We start from the raw sequence: 20,769 nt of genomic DNA on the forward strand, positions 1-20,769 counted from the left end.
CACGCATTGTTATTCGTACGACGCCCTTGCGCATGAGGAGACCGGGAGAGGGGTCTCTGCCCGCGAGGAGCTTCCTATCGACCGGCCAGCTCTTCCTCTTCGAGGGAAGGCGGGAAGGGAGGCAGGAGAGGAGGAGGAGGAGCTCTCCCGGGCTGAGGCGCCCTGCTCTCGCCCGCCTCTCCTTCCGCCCCAGGAGGTGGGCTCCCCGCCGTGTAGTGCTGCTCCCGTCCGGAGGAGGCTGCCGTGGGTGCCGAGGCCCCGCCTCCTCGCCCTCTTCCTCCTCCTTCCCCGTGTCCTTGTCTCGGCGCTGGCTGAGCTGGAAGAGACGGCGGGAGAGCAGCAGAGCGCGAGCTCAGCGCGCGCCGGGGAAGGAGGAGCCGGGCCGGGCGGAGCTGCCGCGCTGCAGTACACGAGGAGCCGGAACACGCACCGCTTCCTCCTCCTTCCCAGCTCCCACCGGCGGATCCTCTGCCCCGCCGCAGCCGCCCGGCCTGCCCGCCCGCCGGCTTCCCCACGCCAGAGGTTCCTTCTCGCCCTCCGGCTGCGGCTGCGCTCCCTCTCGCGCTCCCGGCTGCCTCCTGGTCCGGGTCTCTGCTTGCAGCTGCTGCCGCCGCCGCCCTCTTCCTTCTCCTGCCTCTCGCCTGGGCATCTGGTCCCGTTTTCCCCTCGGGCGGGGGGCTCTTGCTGTCGGGCGCTGCCTGCTCCTTCCTCGCTCTCAGACCTTGCCTCTCTTTTCTAGAGGGCACCCCAGGCGCAGGAGCAAGATTTTTGGGACTCTTCCCTCCCGCCCCGAAAAGCCGCAGGCTCTTTCTCTCTCCCACCCCACCCTCGTCCATCCCTAACAGGAGAAGAACGCAGCCGAAGGAAAGCGCCCCCGGACCTTATTATGAGAGCTTTACCACACCAGTCTCCGTTTAGGTTTTCCACCTGGACACGGTATCCTTCGGTGGCCTCGTTTTATTTCTCAGGCTCCTGCTTCCTCCTCTTCCTCCTCCAATGAAGCATCTCCCTGGAAGCTGTGTTCTCTGACATTTCCCCCCTTCCTTCAAAGAAGCCACGGCGGCCGCCTGCTAAGGCCAGCAGCTCCTCCTGGGTGCGTTTCGTTTTATCTTTTTCGTTTGGAGTGGGAGAGATCAGGAGGCCCAATGGGGGCGAGGTTCCTGGGGGCTCCTTGCTCTTGCCGGGCTTTGCCCTTCCTGTTCTGCGCAGCGGCCCTCCTGGCGCTGCTGCCGGGCAGCACCGGCAGCGTGAACCCCGGGGTCACTCAGCAAGTTTACTCCCCGGAGCTGAAAGCGGCGGTCGAGAGCATCACCACTGCTCCGCCGGTGTCCCTAGACAGCCAACCTGAGTCCAAGCACCCCAAGAACACTTCGGCTCCCGGAAAACACACGCACCAGAAGGCGTTTCCTGTCCTGGGCATCGACTACAAGCATGTAAGGATCCCCTTCGAGATTGCGCTATGGATCCTGCTTGCCTGCCTCATGAAACTGGGTATGTAATGTGCCTGGTTGGTTGGTGTGTGTTTGTGTATGATGATGGGTCTGCATTTTGTGTTTTTTGCAGAACCAGTACTGCCAGGTGCAGTGGTGGACCTACATTTTGGAGGCCTTGAAGCTTCAACTGTTATGAGGCCCCCAGCGGCAGGGTCTGTTTACTTTCTTCAGTGCGGTTGTTTACAACATCTGTTCTGCTGACTCTCAAACTTTGGGATTGTTGAAATATATACAACAACAAATTAATCAATTCGAGTCATGCTTTTAATGCAATGTGGACTAAAGCCGTTTCTGGGATCCCTGTGGGAATCGTGGTCCCTGAAGCTTAAGCTTCATTAGTTTCATAGTAGATCTACCCCTGGCCAGGTGATTTTAGATTTTCAGTTTAAGATCTTACTGGGTGGGTGGGTGTGGACTTCTCTTCCTAGGTGGCAACGTGTCTTGCTTCATTCACTGCAGAAGGTGGTAGGTCAGTCTTGCTGGGCTTGGGGACCCCCTCCTGCTCATTCTTCTGAGTGGGACCCATGACTTCTTCCCCCAAGGCTTGCCCTGGTGGGTACCACTGATCTGAAGCATTGCAGGGCTGCATTTCCCTGAAATTGCTACTCCCTTCATACTGTTGAGGCCGTGCTGAGACACTTATGTGACTTAACCAGAGGCCTGGCAGAATGCTTAGTTTGTGGAGTGGTGTACTTCTCTTATGATGCTCTTTGTGTACATGACACATGATCACATGTGGTGCTTGCTTAGGAGCAAAGCGTCTGATACCCTGCAGGGTCACGTCTGCATACTAAACAAGGGAAGTTCCCATGTTCTCCTTCAGGATAGAACTCCCTTGTGGTATGTGCTATGTATTATCTGGCCCATTGTGGTCACATGCAATATAAGCAGTGTTAGAAACTCAGATATATAAGCTGGGCGCCAAATGGCTCCTTAAACCGGGGTTACAATTGCCAAAACGGAATGTCTTGTTGCCATTTTGGGGCCAGACAGCTCGAATGTCATATTTTTCAATTTGACGTTTTGGTTCCTGAAATTTGTTCTGACTGTGCAGATAAAATATCACAGAATTCTACAGGATGTGTTTTTAAATTCACCTCCAGATGGTGAAGATGTCAGGTGCCGGGCATATTCACTTAGTCTCTAGTGCAAAATGTACCTGGTACCTGGCAAATTTCAAATGCTGATTAAAAATGAACAGGTTCCTTGGTCCTGGATTTTCAGGGAAAAGCCATTCTAAAGGGTTTGAATGGTTAACTTTACTGTGGAAGGTCTGTAGCTCAGTGTTGGAACCTTCTGCATTCAAAGCTCTAAGAGATCCCTGGCATCTCCAGGTAGGGTTGGGCAGAACTCCCTGTCTGAAACACTGTGGAGCTGCTGCTGGTCAGTGTAGATGTTTTTCGGCTAGATGGACCAATGATCTTATTTCGCATAAGGTAGCTTTCTTGTATTCCTATGTTGCATTGAAGACAGTAACAATGATTGTGTTCATGGTAGATCCAAGTCCTTGAAGACAATCTGTGGACAAAGGTGAAGTTGCTCAAATATTGGAAGTGGGTTTGTAGGCCATCTGGTCCACCCCCTCTGCTTGATGCTCGACAGTGCTCTTGGAAACTCCAGGCGAAAGAGATCATACACAAAGACAGCTTTCTGTTACGCCTGCCTCCTTTTTTCTTCTGAAGCCAAGGCTGACCTTCCTAGATTCAGGGACTAACTTAGCAAGTAGTATCCTAAGTGGATGCAGCAAAGGATTTTTTCCACAATTGTGCAGCCCTGCCCCCATTTATAGAAGCAGTAGGGAGTATTTTTCTGCCTGAGGGCTACATTCTCTTCTGGGCAACTTTCTGGGGGCCTCATGCCAGTGACCATAAGGGCCAAACAGAGAGGTCTGGATCTTTGCATTTTGCCCCCTGGCCCAAGCCTCCCCATCCTGCATGTGTGGCCCAATTTACATGTAACACTTTGCTGCAGTTAATAGCTTTTCAGGGTCGAGAGGTTTGCTAGTGCACGCTGCCTGATCGCTCCTGCTTAGCTTGTTCCCTGGCATAAGCAGCAAGCCTCAAAGCCTCGTCTCATTATATGCAAACCAGGATCACGGTTTGTGTCTCCTGGCTGAACTGATCAGCAGGCCAAGGACAAATTATTGTGGTTTGTTCCCAGGTTCAGACCTAATGAGAAGCTAACACTCCATGGCTTGTTGCTCATGCTCACACCTTGGGAGGAGTGAAGTGGGAGTGATCATGCTGCTTGATCCCAATAAGCCATTAACTATGACTTATCTCTGCATGTGAAAGAGGCCTGTATCACAGGCTCTAAAGCTGCCTTCTGAATAGAGGTCACACCTCTATGCTTCATCCCAGACTGTAGCAGAGATTACCTCTGTTTCACTGAGGAAGTGAAAGGAAAAGGGATGGAGAGAGATGTGCTTGCTTTCATGATCTGTTCCTTTGTGCTATTATCTGCCCCCTTGTTAATGTTAAAAACTTGCATGAAGAACTAGGGTCATGGAGTTGCATGTTTGCCTCTTGGGAAATTGGGTACCAGTGACAGGACTGGCTCTCTTAACATAGCCTGGGATCTCATACAGCCGAATGCCTTGATTTAGGTTAGGCTGTTCGATGATAAAATGTAAGTACTGAAAAGGAGACAGGTACTTTTGGCTGAGAGGTATGCAGTGCACAAAGTACCTGCAGGTGAAAAGTTGAGTAGTGACGATTGTGTTGCTTCCCCTGACCTAGCACATGAGAAGAGCCCTGCTGGATCAGGCCAGAGGCTCATCTGGTCCAGCATCCTGTTCTCACCCTGACCAGCTAGATGCATATAGGAAGCCTGCAAAGCAGTGCTGATCATAACAAGTGCCTTTTCCTTTATGTAAAGAAGCCAAGCTTTATGCCAGCAGACAAGACAGTGCAAACCCTGCAACAAGATAAGAGGAGGACTTGGTCCAGACACTCTTAGGCCCCAGAGATGTGGCAAGGATCAAACCAACTTAGGAGAAGGGCTGCAAGGCTCCTTAAATGCAGCTCAGGGACAAGGACAGGGATCTGAGTTCCAGGATCAGGACCTGCAAATGGAGACTGCATAGGGAAGCTGTCTACAGTTGGCCCTGCCTATCCATCAGTTTTAAACAGAAGCAGAGAAAGTCCAGCTAACTTGTGCACATTGCCTGCCCCACTGTGAACTCCTGGCCTGACGTGGGGAACTCCTGTCTCTTGGAAGGACCTGGGTCTGCTCCTGTCCCTTCCTCTTTCCTCCTCCCCTGAGAGCTCAATCTGTGATGTGCAGCTCTCCCCCCACTCATCTGGTGGAGAAGTGTCCTCTCTGGCATTGGATGGCCCTGTCTTCTCATCTTGAGCCAAGGAAGGAGGAGCCCTGTGTGGCTTTCAGAGGGAGAGTCTCAAAGTTGGGGGCTTGAGCAGGAGGGCTCTGATCCATGGCCTCTTCTTCCTTCCTCCTCCTGCCCCTCCCCTGTACGGGCCAGGACATCTCCCTACTTGTGCTCCCCAACAAGTAGGTGGCTTCCTTTGGGTATGCTGTTTCCTGCACATGACTTATGGAACATTTCCCTGCAGTTGTTTCACTAATGCATATTGTCAGGCATGTCACTGACTTGGCAGGTAATGCACAAGGAAATGGAGATTGGGGGGGTGTATATGCAGAAGCTTGTGGAGGACGGAAGGACGAGGTGGGAATGCTGGTCAAACAAGTACCCATGTGCAAGCCTATGTGGATGTGGCCGGCCACTTCCTGTGTTTTGTGGATGGTGTAATACTCAAGTTCTAAATGACTGGACTTTATGCTTACAGGAAGCAAAGACAGTGCAAGGAGAAAGCTGCCAAGAAGTCTGAATCTGCATGAAGATACATACGCTAGATGAGGAATGAGGAACCTGCTGACCTTCAGATGTTGCTGGACTTCAATTCCCATCATCCTCAGACAGCATGCTCCATGCTCCAGGATGATGGGAGTTTTCATCTCGCAACATCTGGAAACCATCAGGTTTCCCATCTTTGCTGTTTAAGAATTGTTTGTTACTTTTGAACTATTTGCTACACTTTCATACACTATTTTAATGGAAATAGGTTCTATTTAAGAATCTGTCTTCACTCTTCAGTCATAAAATTATTATTATTATGATTATTATGATTATTATTATTACCGGTATATTTTAAATTTCTATACCACTCTTCATCCGAGGATCACAGGACGGTTTAGAATATATAAACACAAAAATACATAACATAGTAACAAACAAAACAATTTCCCCCTACACATTTTAAAAGGCCATAGATTGTTTAATTAGTCAAAGGTCTGGGAGAGGAAGGATGTTTCTTCCTGGTGCTTAAACGCAAGTATTCCATAGAAATTCATATTAAATTGGAATGCCACAAATGTGAAAAATGTGTCAGCAGAAGTTACATCATTGGGTGGAAATCCCAGCCTCATTTCCTAGAAGTCTTGAACGCTCCCTTCTCACTGCAATATGATATGTTGTTATGCAGCTTAGAGTCCTGTAATATAATGAATGCACAAATCTCAAGGCATAAGAGAAGACAGTACAACCCGTGGCCCTCCAGATGTTGTTGGACTCCAACTCCCAACAGCTTTAGCCAGGGTGGCCAATGGTTGGGGGTGATGGGAGTTGTAGTTCAGAAGCATCTGGAGGGCCACAGGCTCCTTTAAATGGCTCAGGATCACAATACCTCAAGGACTACCTCTTCTTTTTATGAACTGACCCGGACCTTGCAATTGTTACCTGAGGCCCTTCTTCGTGTCCCTCCTCTGCAAGAGGTCCGGAGGGTGGCAACATGAGAACGGGCCTTTTCTGTGGTGGCTCCCAGTTTGTGAAAAGCTGTCCCAAGGGAAGCTAACCTGGCACCTTCATTACATATATTTAGGCATCAGGCAAAACCTTTTCTTTTTCACCAGACTTTGGGCTGATTAACATTCTATGTTCTTTTAAATGTGTTTGTGGAGGGCAGTTATTGGTTTGTTTTTGTTTTGTATTTTGTGTTTTCATTTTGTATTATATTGAACTGCCCTGTGACTTTTGGATGAAAGGCAGCATACAAATTTAAGTAATGATAATGTTAATACTACTAATAACTGACAGTTTTCATCTTTATTTCCAAGCTGTTAAAAGCTAAAAGCTCCCTTCTCTACTAAACAGCTAGCTTTGTAGAAACCCATCCTGCGTACATGTTTCTACAGAGGGATTACAGATCAGTATGACAAATGAGGATCCTTACTACGGGAGACAGCCAAGTTTGCCTTCAGCAGGCCAGTGTTCAGGGCTGATGGGAATTTATTTATTTATTACATTGATATCTTGCCCTTCCTGCCAAAGGAGACCAGGACCACCCAATAGTTGTAGTGTAGAACATGTGCAGAGCACTAGGTAGGGCAGGGCTGGCAGAGTAGATCTAGCCAGTGGACCAGTTCCTGCCCCGCCCAGTCCCCACAGGACATCATAATTCTTTTGCAATAGTATATTGTCCCCGGAATGTGTGGGTTTTTTCATCCAGAGGCTTTTCCATGACTTTGGAAGCATCACCTCTGACTTCATGCAACCTTCTCTAATTCATGGAGTTGTTTTGATTCACGGTATCTCATCCATTGCCTTCCCTACCCTCTTTTCCTTACATGCATGTTTCAGACAGTGAACCTTCAGGCAAGTCTCTGTTCCTTTCTGTTACTCTATGTTTCATATCAGCCTTCCCCAAGCTGGTGCCCTCCAGGTGCTGTTGGACTCTCTCAACTCACATCGGGCCCCAGCCAGCTCGGTCAGTAGTCAGGGCTGATGAGAATTGTACTCCTTAACATTTTCTAGAGGGCACCAGGTTGGGGAAGGCTGTTTTATACTGTAGGTGCTGAAAAAGAATAAAACAGCTTCCTTAAATTTTACAAAAAGTGCTTAAAGGGCCATACTTACTCATTTCATTTATATCTGGCTGTTCCTCTAAGGAGATCAATGCTATGTACATGGGTCTTTCTCCCCTTTCCATTTCATCCCCACAGCAACCCTGAGAGGTAGGTCAGTCTCCCTCAAGAAACTTCATTCAGTGAGAGCTCCATGACTGATCAGGGGTCTGAACTTGGTTCTCTCCAATTAGCCTGACATGCTTTCCACTGTACCATAGTGGCTCTACGTGGCAGGTGCAGAAAGTGGTCAGAAATATCTTATAATACGTTGCCTTTGTTCATATTGATGCAACTTAAGATACTTTAGGAGGGCACATTTGTACCTGACACCAGGCCTCTTTCCTTGGGGGAGTCCCTGAGCTGTTGAAGCCTCCCCTAGAGCAAGGATGGGGAATCTGTGGCCTTCTTAATTTTGGTTGAAAAAGTGCAAAGTTTGAATTCTCCCATCAGTGTATTAGTCTGGGTGGTTGGTGCATTTTAAAATATGGACTGGACCAAGTTCTTCTCCTTCCCTAATGCAGACACCCCTCTAATAGCTGCTTCTGTTCCAGCCAGTTTCCAGACATCTAATGTAAGGTCAGACCAACATGGGCAAGATAATTACCCGGGAGTGTTTTGCAACCTTAGCCCATAACTCTCAATTGCAATGTTGAGCCTAACAATTTAGTTCTGAAATCTGTGTGTCTCCCAGATAAGTGTGGCTTGCTTAAATTGGTTGCTGGACTGATGCGCCTCCACTTTTAATGATGTGGGAGAAGAAAGGGGGCTTGAGCTACATTTTCCAGCACATCCACCTCTTTGTCTGATGATCTGGGTGTTTAATTGGCACCACTCCTGCATCTCATTGTAGTACCGAGACAGACAATTGCAGATGAGATGGAAATAACAGGATACTTGTCTGCCTCTGTGGTTCTGTCTTGTTCTGCTTGCCATGCACTTTTATCTGATTGTCTGCCCCACCTGTTGCTCTTGTAGGGGGCTCGTGTGTTAATGTCCCAAGCAAACTTGTTTGCTTACATGATGGGGCATTGGTAAGGCAAGAATTATGCTCACTAAGCTTTCTTCTTTTTAAAAGCATGCTGCTATCCCAAATCCTGAGGGTGTGTAATGATGCTTAAAATGAAAACCTGACGGTATGTGGGCATGCTTTAGAAAGGATGGTGGGGGTAGCCAACACACTGTCCCCTGGATGTTATTGGACTACAACCACTGTCAGCCTCAGCCACCCTAAACAAAATGTTCAGGGCTGTTGGGAGTTGTAGGCTGCCTCTGAAGTATGACAGCACTCTGTGTCCAAACTAGATGTGTTGTTCGAAAATGCATTCATTCCAATTGCTTTGCTCTGTAGTGACCTAAATGGTCTTCCAGGCTGCAGCCTCCTGCCAAAAGTGTTATAATAAAGGGGTACAGTCTGTTCTGCACGAGGACTTTTTTTTGTTACCCTTCGTTCCTATTTAACACTCTGATTATGTATTATCCCCAGGTGAAAAATGGATGGATCGTTAAATCATGGAAAAGTTTATACCTCTTTATTGGGGGAAAGTAATACACCGTCCCTGTTTCCAGCCATCGCTTGGCCCCTCATTAATTTATTTGGCTGACTGTCCTCTCTTTAACACTAACCTGTGTTGCCATTAATGTAGAGAACTATTAACTATATGTTCTAAAACCAGTTACCTAGTGATCCTGGAACCTGGCTACATCCTGATCCAGACTAAAACTCCTCCCCTCTTCTTTTCAGTCTGCTCTCTGGCAACATTTGTGCAAATTCTGCATTATCTAAATATGGAGAAGTCTTTTTTATTTTAAACATAAAAAATTGAATGGAAAACCCCATTAGAAATACATGCTAAATACATGCCAATTTGGCGCCTGCAGATGTTGGTGCAACAGAGTCAAAGGGGCACAGCCCCACCAAGCTCCTTGGGGCGCAGCCCCACCTTCCTTCCATCTTACTTAAAACCAGTTAGCTTCCTCCTCCTCAACCTCAGTGTTGCCCTTGTAGAACTCTGCAGGGAAGAGGATCAGAACAAAATGATAATTGGTTCTGATTCTGTCTGTCATTGGCTTTGACCCCACCTGCTGTTAGTCTCCCTGCCTTCCATCCCACCAGCCTCAATGGGCACCAGCAGCCACTGCCTGGTGCCCTCCCATATCTTTTGGACTACACATCCCATCACCCCTAGCACAACCTGTGACATCTGGCACACTACAAGTTCTTCATCCCTGGTTGTGGGTTCCAGCTAAAATTGTGGTTAATCTTTAGTGAGCTAGGCCAAGCATCCTTCTTCTGGAGACAGATTTAATTATCACCGGGTTCTGGATCTGTGATGACAGTCGCAAGGCGCAAGCCATCTGTTCCTTGACATTTTGTCAAGAGTCCAAGTATCAGGCGCAAAGGATCTTGGGTGATGAATGTTCATGACTGGTGTTGGACCTTCTGTCAAGCGTCTTCATATTCTTCTGGCTGAGTGGGATACCCCCACCATCACCTTGTCAAAATATTTTGTTCCCTTTTAGTTGTTCTTTGCCTGATCCCTATGTAAACCCTGGATCGGGCCCCAGAGATCTTTAGCAGTGCAGAAGGATTCCTGAGGAAAAAATCCAGTGTGGAAATAATTCTTTGGAGATGGCAAGCTGGAGAAGCATGACTTTTAAGGCTGGGATGGCAACCCATTTCCAACCTGAGGGCCGCTTTTTCTTCTAGGGGCCACATGCCAGTGCTGTGGGTGCAGTAATAAGTCAAAGGGGGCAGAGCAAAGAAAGTAAATGTATAGTTTGTTGATGGTGCTGGCTGCTTTTCCCCTCACAGACCTACAGTTCCCAGAGCAGTTTAGCAGTCAATCCTCCTTCGCAGGGAACTCTGGAAATTGTAGATCTGTGAAATGAACAGCTGTCTCCTAAAAACTCTCAGAACCCTTAACAGACTACAATTCCCATAATTCTTTGCAGGGGGAAGCCATGACTGTTTAAAGTGGTATGACACTGCTCTAAAGATATACTGGAGGTGGAGGCCTTGGCCTCGCACTCCCATCCCCAAGCTTTGAAGTGAAGCTAGACTTTGGCTTGGCCAGGTTAGGGCTGCCAGGATCCTTCAAACCCAAATTCCTAGTCAATAGACTTTTTAAAAGGAAAGAAAGGCCCTGTCTACTAACAAAGAAGGATACTTTATACTTTTAGGCACTTAAGACCTGGCTTGCCTCGAAGGCCTTTGTCTGAGTGCGTTCCCCCCGCCCACCGTGCATGTGTGTGTTGTGTTAATGTGCAATTTATTAAATGGCTGCTTTTGGTATTTACCTGAGTTTCATGGCTTGCTCTGCCGTGACTGCACCTTAGGGGCATGGCCATGCTGGCTGGGGCTGATGGGAGTTGTAGTCCAAAACTTCTGGAAGGCCGCTGGCCGGCAAAGGCTGGGGTAGATGCCCTTAACATTTTATTACTGTAAGCTGTGAGGTGTCTTTTAACATAATGCAGCCTCTGGGTACACCTTCTTCCACTCCTGACTTTCTCTTCCTCCACCCCCCCCCCCTCTGCTAAGCTGTGTGTGATGTAAGATCAGCAGCTGATGCAGCTCCTCTTCTTAGCTGGGACTGCTGTAATGACTGAGTCATTGCAGAGGGTGCCCCCCCCCCGCCGGTTTTCTGTTTGCAACCCTTGGGTTTTGCAATCTGTCTAGGTCAGGACTGGCTGATTGGGTTGGTGTGCAGCCACCGGCTTCATTGACCTGGCTCTTAATTGCCACCTAACTCCAAACAGTGCTTTGGGGACAGGGCGGGGGGAGAACGTACCTCTATAATTTAGGCAAGCAAGGTTGGCTGCCAAACGATCTTGGCTTTAAGCCTTTTCATATTAATTATGATGATTGAAAAAGTGAACTACTTGCAGATTGTGTGCACTTGGACAGACTGTCTGACCGCTGTGTGATGGGTTGAGCCATGTGCTATCAAGGAGCTTATTAGATATACCTCACCCGCGACAAGCCTCACATGGGTCCGTTTACACAATGTGCTATTTTTGTAATGTGGGATGGTTGCGTTGCAGAAATGTCATCTGCTCTGTTGGGCGGCTTCCTGCAGTGACATCCTGGCTTTTCTACTGCAACGTTTGCTCTCTTGAGATACACGCTCAACACAATTGAACCCCGGAGTAACGTTCACCCTGGAAGTAAACCTTCATCTTTTAACTCCCCAAATACTCTTGGTCATCTTACCTTTCTTAACCAATGAACACCGTTGATTTTTGTTTCCAGCCCTCTTAGTGTTCTTTGCTGCTGCTTCTCCTGAATTTTCTTAACAACCGTAGATCAGTATAACAGATATTTCCACTAGGCATGTAAATTACCCCTCGCCTCTGGGGAGCTAGAATTTCCTTCCAAGTGACCAGGGAGGGTGAGTTCCTATAATCTGGAAGAGTAGTTCAGCTTTTCATTGCTTCCTCCCTCCCACTTTCAGACCTCTGGTGTATAAAAAATGGGTAGCGTAGGTGTGTGTTGGGAGGCAGGATAGTGTAAATGCATGTGGGTTAGTAACACTTTTGTGTGTGGGAACTAATATGCAAAGGTAACCAGATAATGTCCTCCGCGGATTGGATCCAGTGGGTGCTCTGCTGCACATGGAATGGCTATTTTGCACCTCACAGCAGAGCGTTGTGCAAGAAAATGGAAGTAAATTCAAAGATGAGAATCTGCCAGTACAACCTCTTGCACAGTTAATGTTGTTAACTGCTATTTTATGATGATGAAAATAATGTAAAAAATCACTCATATGCACAACTTCAGGTCCTTCAGTTTTACAGTTTTACACAAAGGAGAGTAAGCCTGCAACTTACATGCATTTAACTTGTGCACATTCAGCTTTGCTGAAATAAAAAAGGGGCCAGAGTTCTTGTGAAAATGACTTGGGCAAGGTCCACCTGCCATTGAACCCAATGTGTTTTGACCGTACATGTTTCTAGCTTTAGGTGTGATCCCTGGAACAAAACCGCTGTTTAAGTCATGGGTTTACTGTACAGTGGTACCTCGGGTTAAGTACTTAATTCGTTCTGGAGGTCCGTTCTTAACCTGAAACTGTTCTTAACCTGAAGCCCCACTTTAGCTAATGGGGCCTCCCGCTGCCGCCGCACCGCCAGAGCACAATTTCTGTTCTTATCCTGAAGCAAAGTTCTTAACCTGAAGCACTATTTCTGGGTTAGTGGAGTCTGTAACCTGAAGCGTATGTAACCTGAAGCGTATGTAACCCGAGGTACCACTGTATAGCAAAGGCATAGAGGAGTGGGACAGAGTGCATTGGGTCACCTCATATAATGGAAGGATCCCTCCATTTTTGTTGATGCTTAAAAATTGTTGTCAGTGGTTCCCCCCCCTAGAGTCGCAAGACTTTAAGTCCAAAGCACTGAGAGCTAAATTTCTTAACAGTTAACCTCAGCATACAACTGATACACTCCTTTCCCAGCAATTTTTAAACTAAAATTTTCTTATATACCCTCTAAAATCTCTGAAATGAGGTTTGTTTGTTTGTTTTTAATCTTGTGAACTGCCCTGAGATCTTCGAATGAAGGACGGAACACAAATTTAATATAAATAAATAAATAAATAAATAATAAAGATGTTGGACCCAGAATATGTTAGTTGCTCAGGCAAAACTATGTATTAAATGGAGTTCTGTGCAAGTTCCCCCTGACTTAAAGAAATAAAAAACCAAAAGCAACAACTCAAGACTTCATTGGAAGCAGAGGAAAGGTGACTGGGGAAGGGAGTTTTAGTTGTGCCCTTGCAGAATTTTCCTTTCAAAATTGCCCCGACCTTAAGGTGGCTCCAGGTATGTCCCTACTCTCAGGAGCAGAGGAAAGGAATAGCTTTTGGGAGGTGATTTTGAGAGGAAAAATGACCAGGTGCTAAGTGCCCCCCTTCAACTCTCTCCCCCTGCTTCTGATTTTACACCCATAAGTAACTGCTTTCTGCTTTAAAAACAAAACACTGAACTTTCCATGAGATTTTTTTTTAAAAGCAATATTTACCTGCCCATAACATGTAGTTTGGCTCTTAATGCCCAGATCAAGCATTTCTGCATTCCATATGAGCGTGAGATGAAGGCTAACTTTCGGTTTAAGGACGTACAGCACTGACAAAATAGTAGGTTGTATCCAGTGTTGTACTAAGTCCTTTGTTCTGACAATGCAAGGCTTCAGGCTTTTCCAACAGGACTCCTCCCTCTTTCCCCTGTGCCCTTCCTAAAACTGTTCTGGGGTTCCCCCACCAGCCTTCCAGAGCAGATGTGGAGAGGCCGTGTGCAAGGAAAGGAGCAGGGAGTTGCCTTGCGCAATATAAATCCTTGGGCTGATGGAACATGTTAGTTGGGTGATGCCCCAGTACTATCAAAGTAACCAGAGGCACTCTTTCCTTGGCATACACATGCAAAATAAACGATAGCATCAGAGTGTTGGGGGCATGCAGTGATTCCCACACTGCTCTGGGTGTTGGCATTGTGTGTATGAATAGCATGACTGCTGGAATGACTGATCATGACGCTCTTTCCCACCAAATCACCACGCTTCTTTCTGGATGGTGCTGATCGGGTTGGCGAACTGCTGGATCCACGTGCACCTCTCCCATGTGGTGAACTACTCAAGCCTGTATGGTGACCATAACGGTGGCAGCCTTCAGCCCCTGGGCTGACTCCGGCTACCCAGACTGGCCATTGGCTCCTCTGCAGGATGGAGAATAAAGGGGCTTGTGTCTTGTTTGAGCAACAAGGCCTTCCTGGATCCTTGGTTTATCTGTGGTCCAGCTCTCTCTGGGGTACCACCAGACAAAAAGCTCTATCTCCTCCAGCACCTGCTTTCAAACAGGCCGGTCACATACCCTTGGGGGAACCCACAAGCTTGGTGTGAAGGCGATAACTGTTTCTAGCCAGGACAAGTCCTGTAGAGTTGCATGCTGGATATATAGCAATAACTGGCTGTCAAAAATTTGCTTCATCCCCTTTCAAAGCCATCTGAGTAAGGGGCCATCTTGTGGCAGAGAGTTCTGTAAGTTAATAATGCTTGAGGCGTGTAGGGCTGGAGCACCGAATGAAATTTATATTTATAATAAAGCTTCCTTTCTTTGTGTGAAATCACATGTATTGATAGCATTTCAGTGTCTTAAAATGTAGGCATGCTTTTTCGCTCTGGAATAGAGAGAAGCTCACCCTAATAAAATACTGAGTGAGGGAGCCGGAACCCATTTTTAGATCCTAATTACCGTCTCAAGTGTGGTAATATCTCATGGAGTGGCTTAATAATAATACTTTGTGTATGAGACTTAAGCAGCCTAACTGCACATGATTACACCCTTATGAGATTTTGAAGGCTCTCAATATGTTGTGCTTCATGAATACCACGGACTGATTCTAAGTTGGGTATGCTTTAATAATTAGTATAACGGCTTGCTCAGATGTTCCTCTTGAGGTTAGACAGTGCCGGAGTGAGAGAGAGTTTTGCCACACTGGAGGTTGATGTCAGTGATGTCACTTGTTCAAAGGCATTATTTTCTTTGCAAGCCAAAATTAAGTCAGAAAACCAAGAGGAGCTAATTAAGCTGCTTCATCCCTGTTTACACTAACCGTGGTTAGCTTTGCTCAGAATCTTAACAGTCAAACTGAGGGTCAAAAGGTGGTTTGCAAACCTTGCTCTTTTTGGGGGGTGGGCAAACGTTTAATTATTATTGAGCTTTTGCAGATGCACAAAATACTGCTGTGCAATAGATGCTTCATAATACGAATGCACCCTCCTTACTGAATTATGAAAAAGACATACTCGATCATCCAGATTCCCCCTAAATCAGTATGAGAGCCAGGCAGGTGTCCCTGTGGGCAATGTAGACCCTGGCTAGAGTTAACCATGGTTAAAGTGGTCAGTTGTAGAGATGTAAAGCCATAACCGTGGCTGGCTATGAAAAGGGAATGGAGTGTGTAAGCCACCCTCTGGTGAATCTGCCACTCTAAACATGGTTGGGAGGTCAGGAATGCTACATCAATATGTTGTTGTTTAGTCGTTTAGTCGTGTCCGACTCTTCGTGACCCCATGGACCAGAGCACGCCAGGCACTCCTGTCTTCCACTGCCTCCCGCAGTTTGGTCAAACTCATGCTGGTAGCTTCGAGAGCACTGTCCAACCATCTCGTCCTCTGTTGTCCCCTTCTCCTTGTGCCCTCCATCTTTCCCAACATCAGGGTCTTTTCCAGGGAGTCTTCTCTTCCCATGTGGTAGCCAAAGTATTGGAGCCTCAGCTTCAGGATCTGTCCTTCCAGTGAGCACTCAGGGCTGATTTCCTTAAGAATGGATAGGTTCGATCTTCTTGCAGTCCATGGGACTGCAATATAATCCCCCACAAATCAAACGGCGCCTACTTTGAGTCTCCGCCTCAACCCACCCACCCCAAACGTCTCTGTTCCTCCAGCCATCAGCAATGCTTGTCTCCTTACCTGGCTGTATTCCAAATGAAACATTATCATTCCAGCCCCACCTAGTTATGTGGGATGGTTTGAAGGTACTAGCTACCAATGGTGATGCTGAGTTTAACAAAAATAACAACAAGAAAACTTCTCCTTCCAGCTATTGCACAAGCATCCTTGATAGCTTCAGAAACCTCAGGTGTTCATTGGCAATAACCAGGTTATACAACAGACACTCATGTCTTCACTTGATTCAGGAGTGTCCCCATTGCAATATGATATGAGAATCCAGCATCGTCATATATTTTAGAGGCATCAACAGTTATTAAAAGAAAGTAAATTGAATGTCTCAAAGGGAAACCTTAAATTTATGGGCTGTGTCAAGACATTGACACTAATGAATGAAGAATTGGAAAGAACAGAGAACATTATGTTGTTCAGTAAAAAACAACAGGTATTTGAAGAAATTGAACTGGAGAGATCAAGATGGATTGGTTTGCCCTGGATCCTGATTAATTTTTAGGAATATTATGTGAGAAGGTTTAGAAAATTATCTAGATAACCTCTGTTGACCTTTCCCAATGTATTTAGAGGTTTGAAAGCGAGAGCAGGAGGGGCCTTGAAACAACCCATCAACAGTTAGGGCAGGGGATCAGTTCCTGGGTATCATTCACTTGATCATAGTCTTTCCTACTATGATGAGATGGATTATATGTCTATTTAAATGACAGCAATTGTTTCTATATTTTGCATCTACAAATTGACATATACAATTTTAAAGCAAGGGAAGCTCCCCCCCCCCTTTTGAGGTTGTGTAAGGGGGACGGGGGCATTCATAGCTATCCTACTGTTATGAAAAGAAAATGATCCCAGGGCAAGGCCAAAGAGATAAAACCAAAGAGAATGTATGCCTCAATTCTTTCACTTTCTGGAACCTGATTTATTGGCAACCAGCTGGTTAAAGTTTACCATCGCGGAAAAAGTTTTGTGCATGTTTTCCTCATCTGACTTCTTCATGAATGGCTTGAATGCGCCAAGGGAAGAAACTTCTTTAAAAAAGAAATGTAAATAGGAATGAATTGCAGGAGCCAGCCTTGTAAACACTTTTTATTCTTTTGATCCCCAAGGCTTAATTTGCCCAAATCAAAACTGACAATTCCCATCAGGACCAAGCAGCGAGCAGATACATACTTAGCAAGGTGCCAGACCTTTGCATTGAAAATACTGTAGCTGGGAAAGAGATTTCTTCCCTCTCTTGTTTATTGTAGACAGAAGGCCCTTATAACATGGGCTCTAAATGCAAAAACAAAATGCAAAAGTGCAGCAAGATAATCTCATATGTTTGCTATTGAACAAATAATAACGTTGAATAAGATAATGGGAATGGTTCCCTATAGTTAAAAAGGTAAAGGGACCCCAGACCACTAGGTCCAGTCGCGGACGACTCTGGGGTTGCGGCGCTCATCTCGCTTTATTGGCCGAGGGAGCCGGTGTACAGCTTCCGGGTCATGTGGCCAGCATGACTAAGCCGCTTCTGGCGATCCAGGGCAGCACACGGAAATGCTGTTTATCTTCCCGTCGGAGCAGTACCTATTTATCTACTTGCACTTTGATGTGCTTTCGAACTGCTAGGTTGGCAGGAGCAGGGACCGAGCAACGGGAGATCACCCCGCCGCAGGGATTCGAACCGCCGACCTTCTAATTGGCAAGCCCTAGGCTCTGTGGTTTAACCCACAGCGCCACCCGCATCCCTTCCCTATAGTTGGTGGCTTTAAAAAATCAAATTCTATGCAACAAGTTAAATTTTCCAGGGTAAATTTTCAAAATAATGTATTTTGCATAAGTATCCTGCAAAGGGGAAGGACTAAAAAGGTAAAGGACCCCTGACAGTTAAGTCCAGTCGCGAATGACTCTGGGGTTGTGGCGCTCATCTCGCTTTTTACTGTCTTAGGGAGCCTACGTTTGTCCGCAGATAGTTTTTCCGAGTCACGTGGCCAGCATGACTAAGCCCCTTCTGGCGAAATCAGAGCAGTGCACAGAAACGCCGTTTACCTTCCCACCAGAGCGGTACCTATCTATCAATTTGCACTTTTTTTGGCGTACTTTCGAACTGCTAGGTTGGCAGAAGCTGGGACTGAGCAAGAGGAGGTCACCCCGTCACAGTGATTTGAACCACCGACCTTCCGATCAGCAAGTCCTAGGCTCAGTGGTTCAGACCACAGCGCCACCCGTGTCCCATGGGAAGGACTAGACCATGTGAAAAATGAACATAATATTTTCAGCTTTGTATTCTGGTTATAAAAAAGCGCACCTAGGCATTCTGTCGTTGCACCCATAACCTAGGTTTAAGGTGCTATTTAGCTCCTAGGTTTCATATCTCAGTTTCTAACACTGCGTACACATGTGTCCAAGCAGTGAGCATCTGAATTGTGTGGAAACTGCCTGGCAGAAGGGCTGTTTGTGAAACCTGAACTCACTATCTAAACCTTACTATGGATAAAAGAGAGGTTGCAGGTTTAGTATATCAGTTATATTTATCAGATTTTATACCACCTTTCAATATATGATTATGGGTAGCCTAAAAAAAGTTTAAAAAATAGAGTAAAAATGCATAAGCGAGAAGCAAAATGATAAAAACATGATAGAAATGATTATAACAAAAGATGCCACACTGAATAATTCTACATCCTTTCTTGGGGGCTAAGCTAAGTGCTCTTTTATATCAGAGTCATCATTCAATTTATCAGCAATATTTAAATAATGTCAAGATGATTGATTTGCCCTTCAGTGAAACAGGAAGGCTTTATCTATCTACTCAGTGGCTTGGATGTACAGTAATAGATAGCGAAGCCTTCCCCCCACCCGACTGCTCTGCTATAAGCTGTTTATCTTGTGCTACCTTGTCAAATCTCTGCTTCTTCATAATATAACACACGTGTACCAGCATCTTTGCAGAGATGTTTAGCTGAAGAGAGACACCAAATGAAGTTCTCCAACAAGCATTTTGTGAGCCTTTTTGTCTAAGCAACTGAATGACTGCTGGGTTGGCCCACAGACGCTTGGTACCAAACCATAGCATTGCACCAAGTCATAAGGACTAGAAACTTCTTAATAGTTTCCATGTGCAAATAGGGAACCAGCTTCAGTAGCATCAGTCTCCCTTTCAGAGTGAATTTCTCCGTTTTACTTCCTGGTATTTAGATAGAGGTTTTGCATTTGATGCTCTGGTAACACGCAAACATGCTTCTCAGACTCTGGCTTTGAGCCCTGTTTTTATTTATTTAGTGACATTTAATATTTGGGTCAACTCCCAGGTTGCCTCAGAAATTAACAATAAAACAAGATGCAACCATGGACAACACAGTAACTGAAAGCAGCAAGCCTCAGCCAGCATGGCCAGTGGTGGGAACGAAAATGGTCATTTATCCTTAGCTGAAACCCCTAGGTCAGGGTTGGCTAACCTATGGTCCTCCAGATGTTGGACCAATTCCCATCATCCTTGGCTATTGGCCATGCTTGCTGGGGCTGATGGGAGTTGCAGTTCAACAACATCTCAAGGGTCAGAGGCTCCCTGCCCCTGTCTTACTCCTTTAGCTGTTATGTGTTGCCAATAAGAAAATATTGGATTGGAGCCTATGACCCGTATGTTGCTGGCTGTAATTTTAGAGCTACCTTAAATCTTGAGTGAATCAGCCTTTACATGTTTAAATGATAAACCATAGTTCAGGGCGGTTTACAAAAACGAATTAGAATAAAAATCAAGTTTCCAACTGTGTTGGAAGTCATGAGAAGTAATAATGTAATCTTGGTTTCCAGGTTAGTTATGGTCCTGTTTTTCAAGATGCATTTTTTCCTCTCCTTGTGGCTTTAATGGCTATTCATATTTAATGGTTTATAAAGCTTTAGTAATCCCCAGTGGGAAGACCTGTTCCATGCCATTATAGCTGGTGTTACGTAGCGGATGGTGACAGGTTGGCCGATGTGAGGAGAGCATCTGCTGCTACGGTTTCCTCTCTGATGCAGATATCAAAGTAAATGCAATGCATGTGAGCCACGTAAGTTGTGAATACGTGTGTGCTTGTGCACAGACATGAACATGCTTTGCATGCAGAATGTCCAGGAAGAGCACAGAGACCTCCAGCAGCAACTTGGTACAGGGCAGATTCTTTTGTCACATTCTTTAAAGCATCTTTTAACTCATGAGCAGGCTTCAAAAGGCTCCCAGGATGGCTTACAACAAGACAGCCCCTGCCTTTAGGCTTACAGCCTAAATGACATGTCACAGAAGGAAAAGTGAGTGGGAGGGAGGAGGGAAAAATCAAACTTGGCTGCTCCTTGATATAAAGTTCTTAGACATCATCTTCTAGCAGGGAAGAGCAAAGCAAGTTCCCTGCATCTGCCAGTGGATGGGGCCAGATTATTCTCCACTCCTACCATGGTATTCTCCCTGGGGTGCAGATGGAGCTTCCTCCCTGTGGCCCTGGATCCCATCACTGATGATAGAGGCCCTTCAGGTTTGCAGTCCCAGGGCAACTCTAGTTCAGAATTCTCTGCTTCAACTGGCAGCATCTCTCCACAGTTTCTCTTTTCTCTCACAACACTAGATGCCTACCTTCCCTGCATTCTGAGCAGCAGGAGGAAAGGTGCTAACAGCTTCTTTCTGTGTGTAAGCATGATGGTGGCCGATGCAGGCTCCTTTTCCCCAGTTGATTGGGGTGGAGGGCGTGTGTGTGAGAGGGATGCCCATACCCTTTTGTGGTCTTGCCCTCTATTCTGGTCTTTTTGATGTGGCTGCCATGGTGTGCTGTGCCACACACTGCGCACAACAGTGTGCATTTTGTGACTGGTGCCCCACGTCAGAATCCCAAATGCACCCACTGGCCCAGAAAGGTTGGCAAGAAGGTGCTGTACAGGAGCATGCTGG

The 20,769-nt window shown here is 46.4% G+C and overlaps 1 protein-coding gene across 2 annotated transcripts in view; it reads left to right on the plus strand.

Annotated features, from left to right (window-relative positions):
* Positions 1–311: 311 nt before the first annotated feature.
* SLC9A1 (solute carrier family 9 member A1) overlaps positions 312–20,769 on the plus strand; it is a 69,233-nt gene continuing 48,775 nt past the window's right edge. The window contains exon 1 of one of the 2 annotated variants that reach the window (XM_053398651.1): positions 312–1,491. In XM_053398651.1, coding sequence (XP_053254626.1) covers positions 1,146–1,491 — 346 coding nt within the window. In that variant the 5' untranslated portion in view covers positions 312–1,145. The remainder of the gene's footprint in view (positions 1,492–20,769) is intronic. The other variant, XM_053398652.1, reaches the window with a different exon arrangement.

The sequence above is a fragment of the Podarcis raffonei genome, chromosome 8 (assembly GCF_027172205.1).
Source record: "Podarcis raffonei isolate rPodRaf1 chromosome 8, rPodRaf1.pri, whole genome shotgun sequence".
NCBI classification, from domain to species: domain Eukaryota; kingdom Metazoa; phylum Chordata; class Lepidosauria; order Squamata; family Lacertidae; genus Podarcis; species Podarcis raffonei.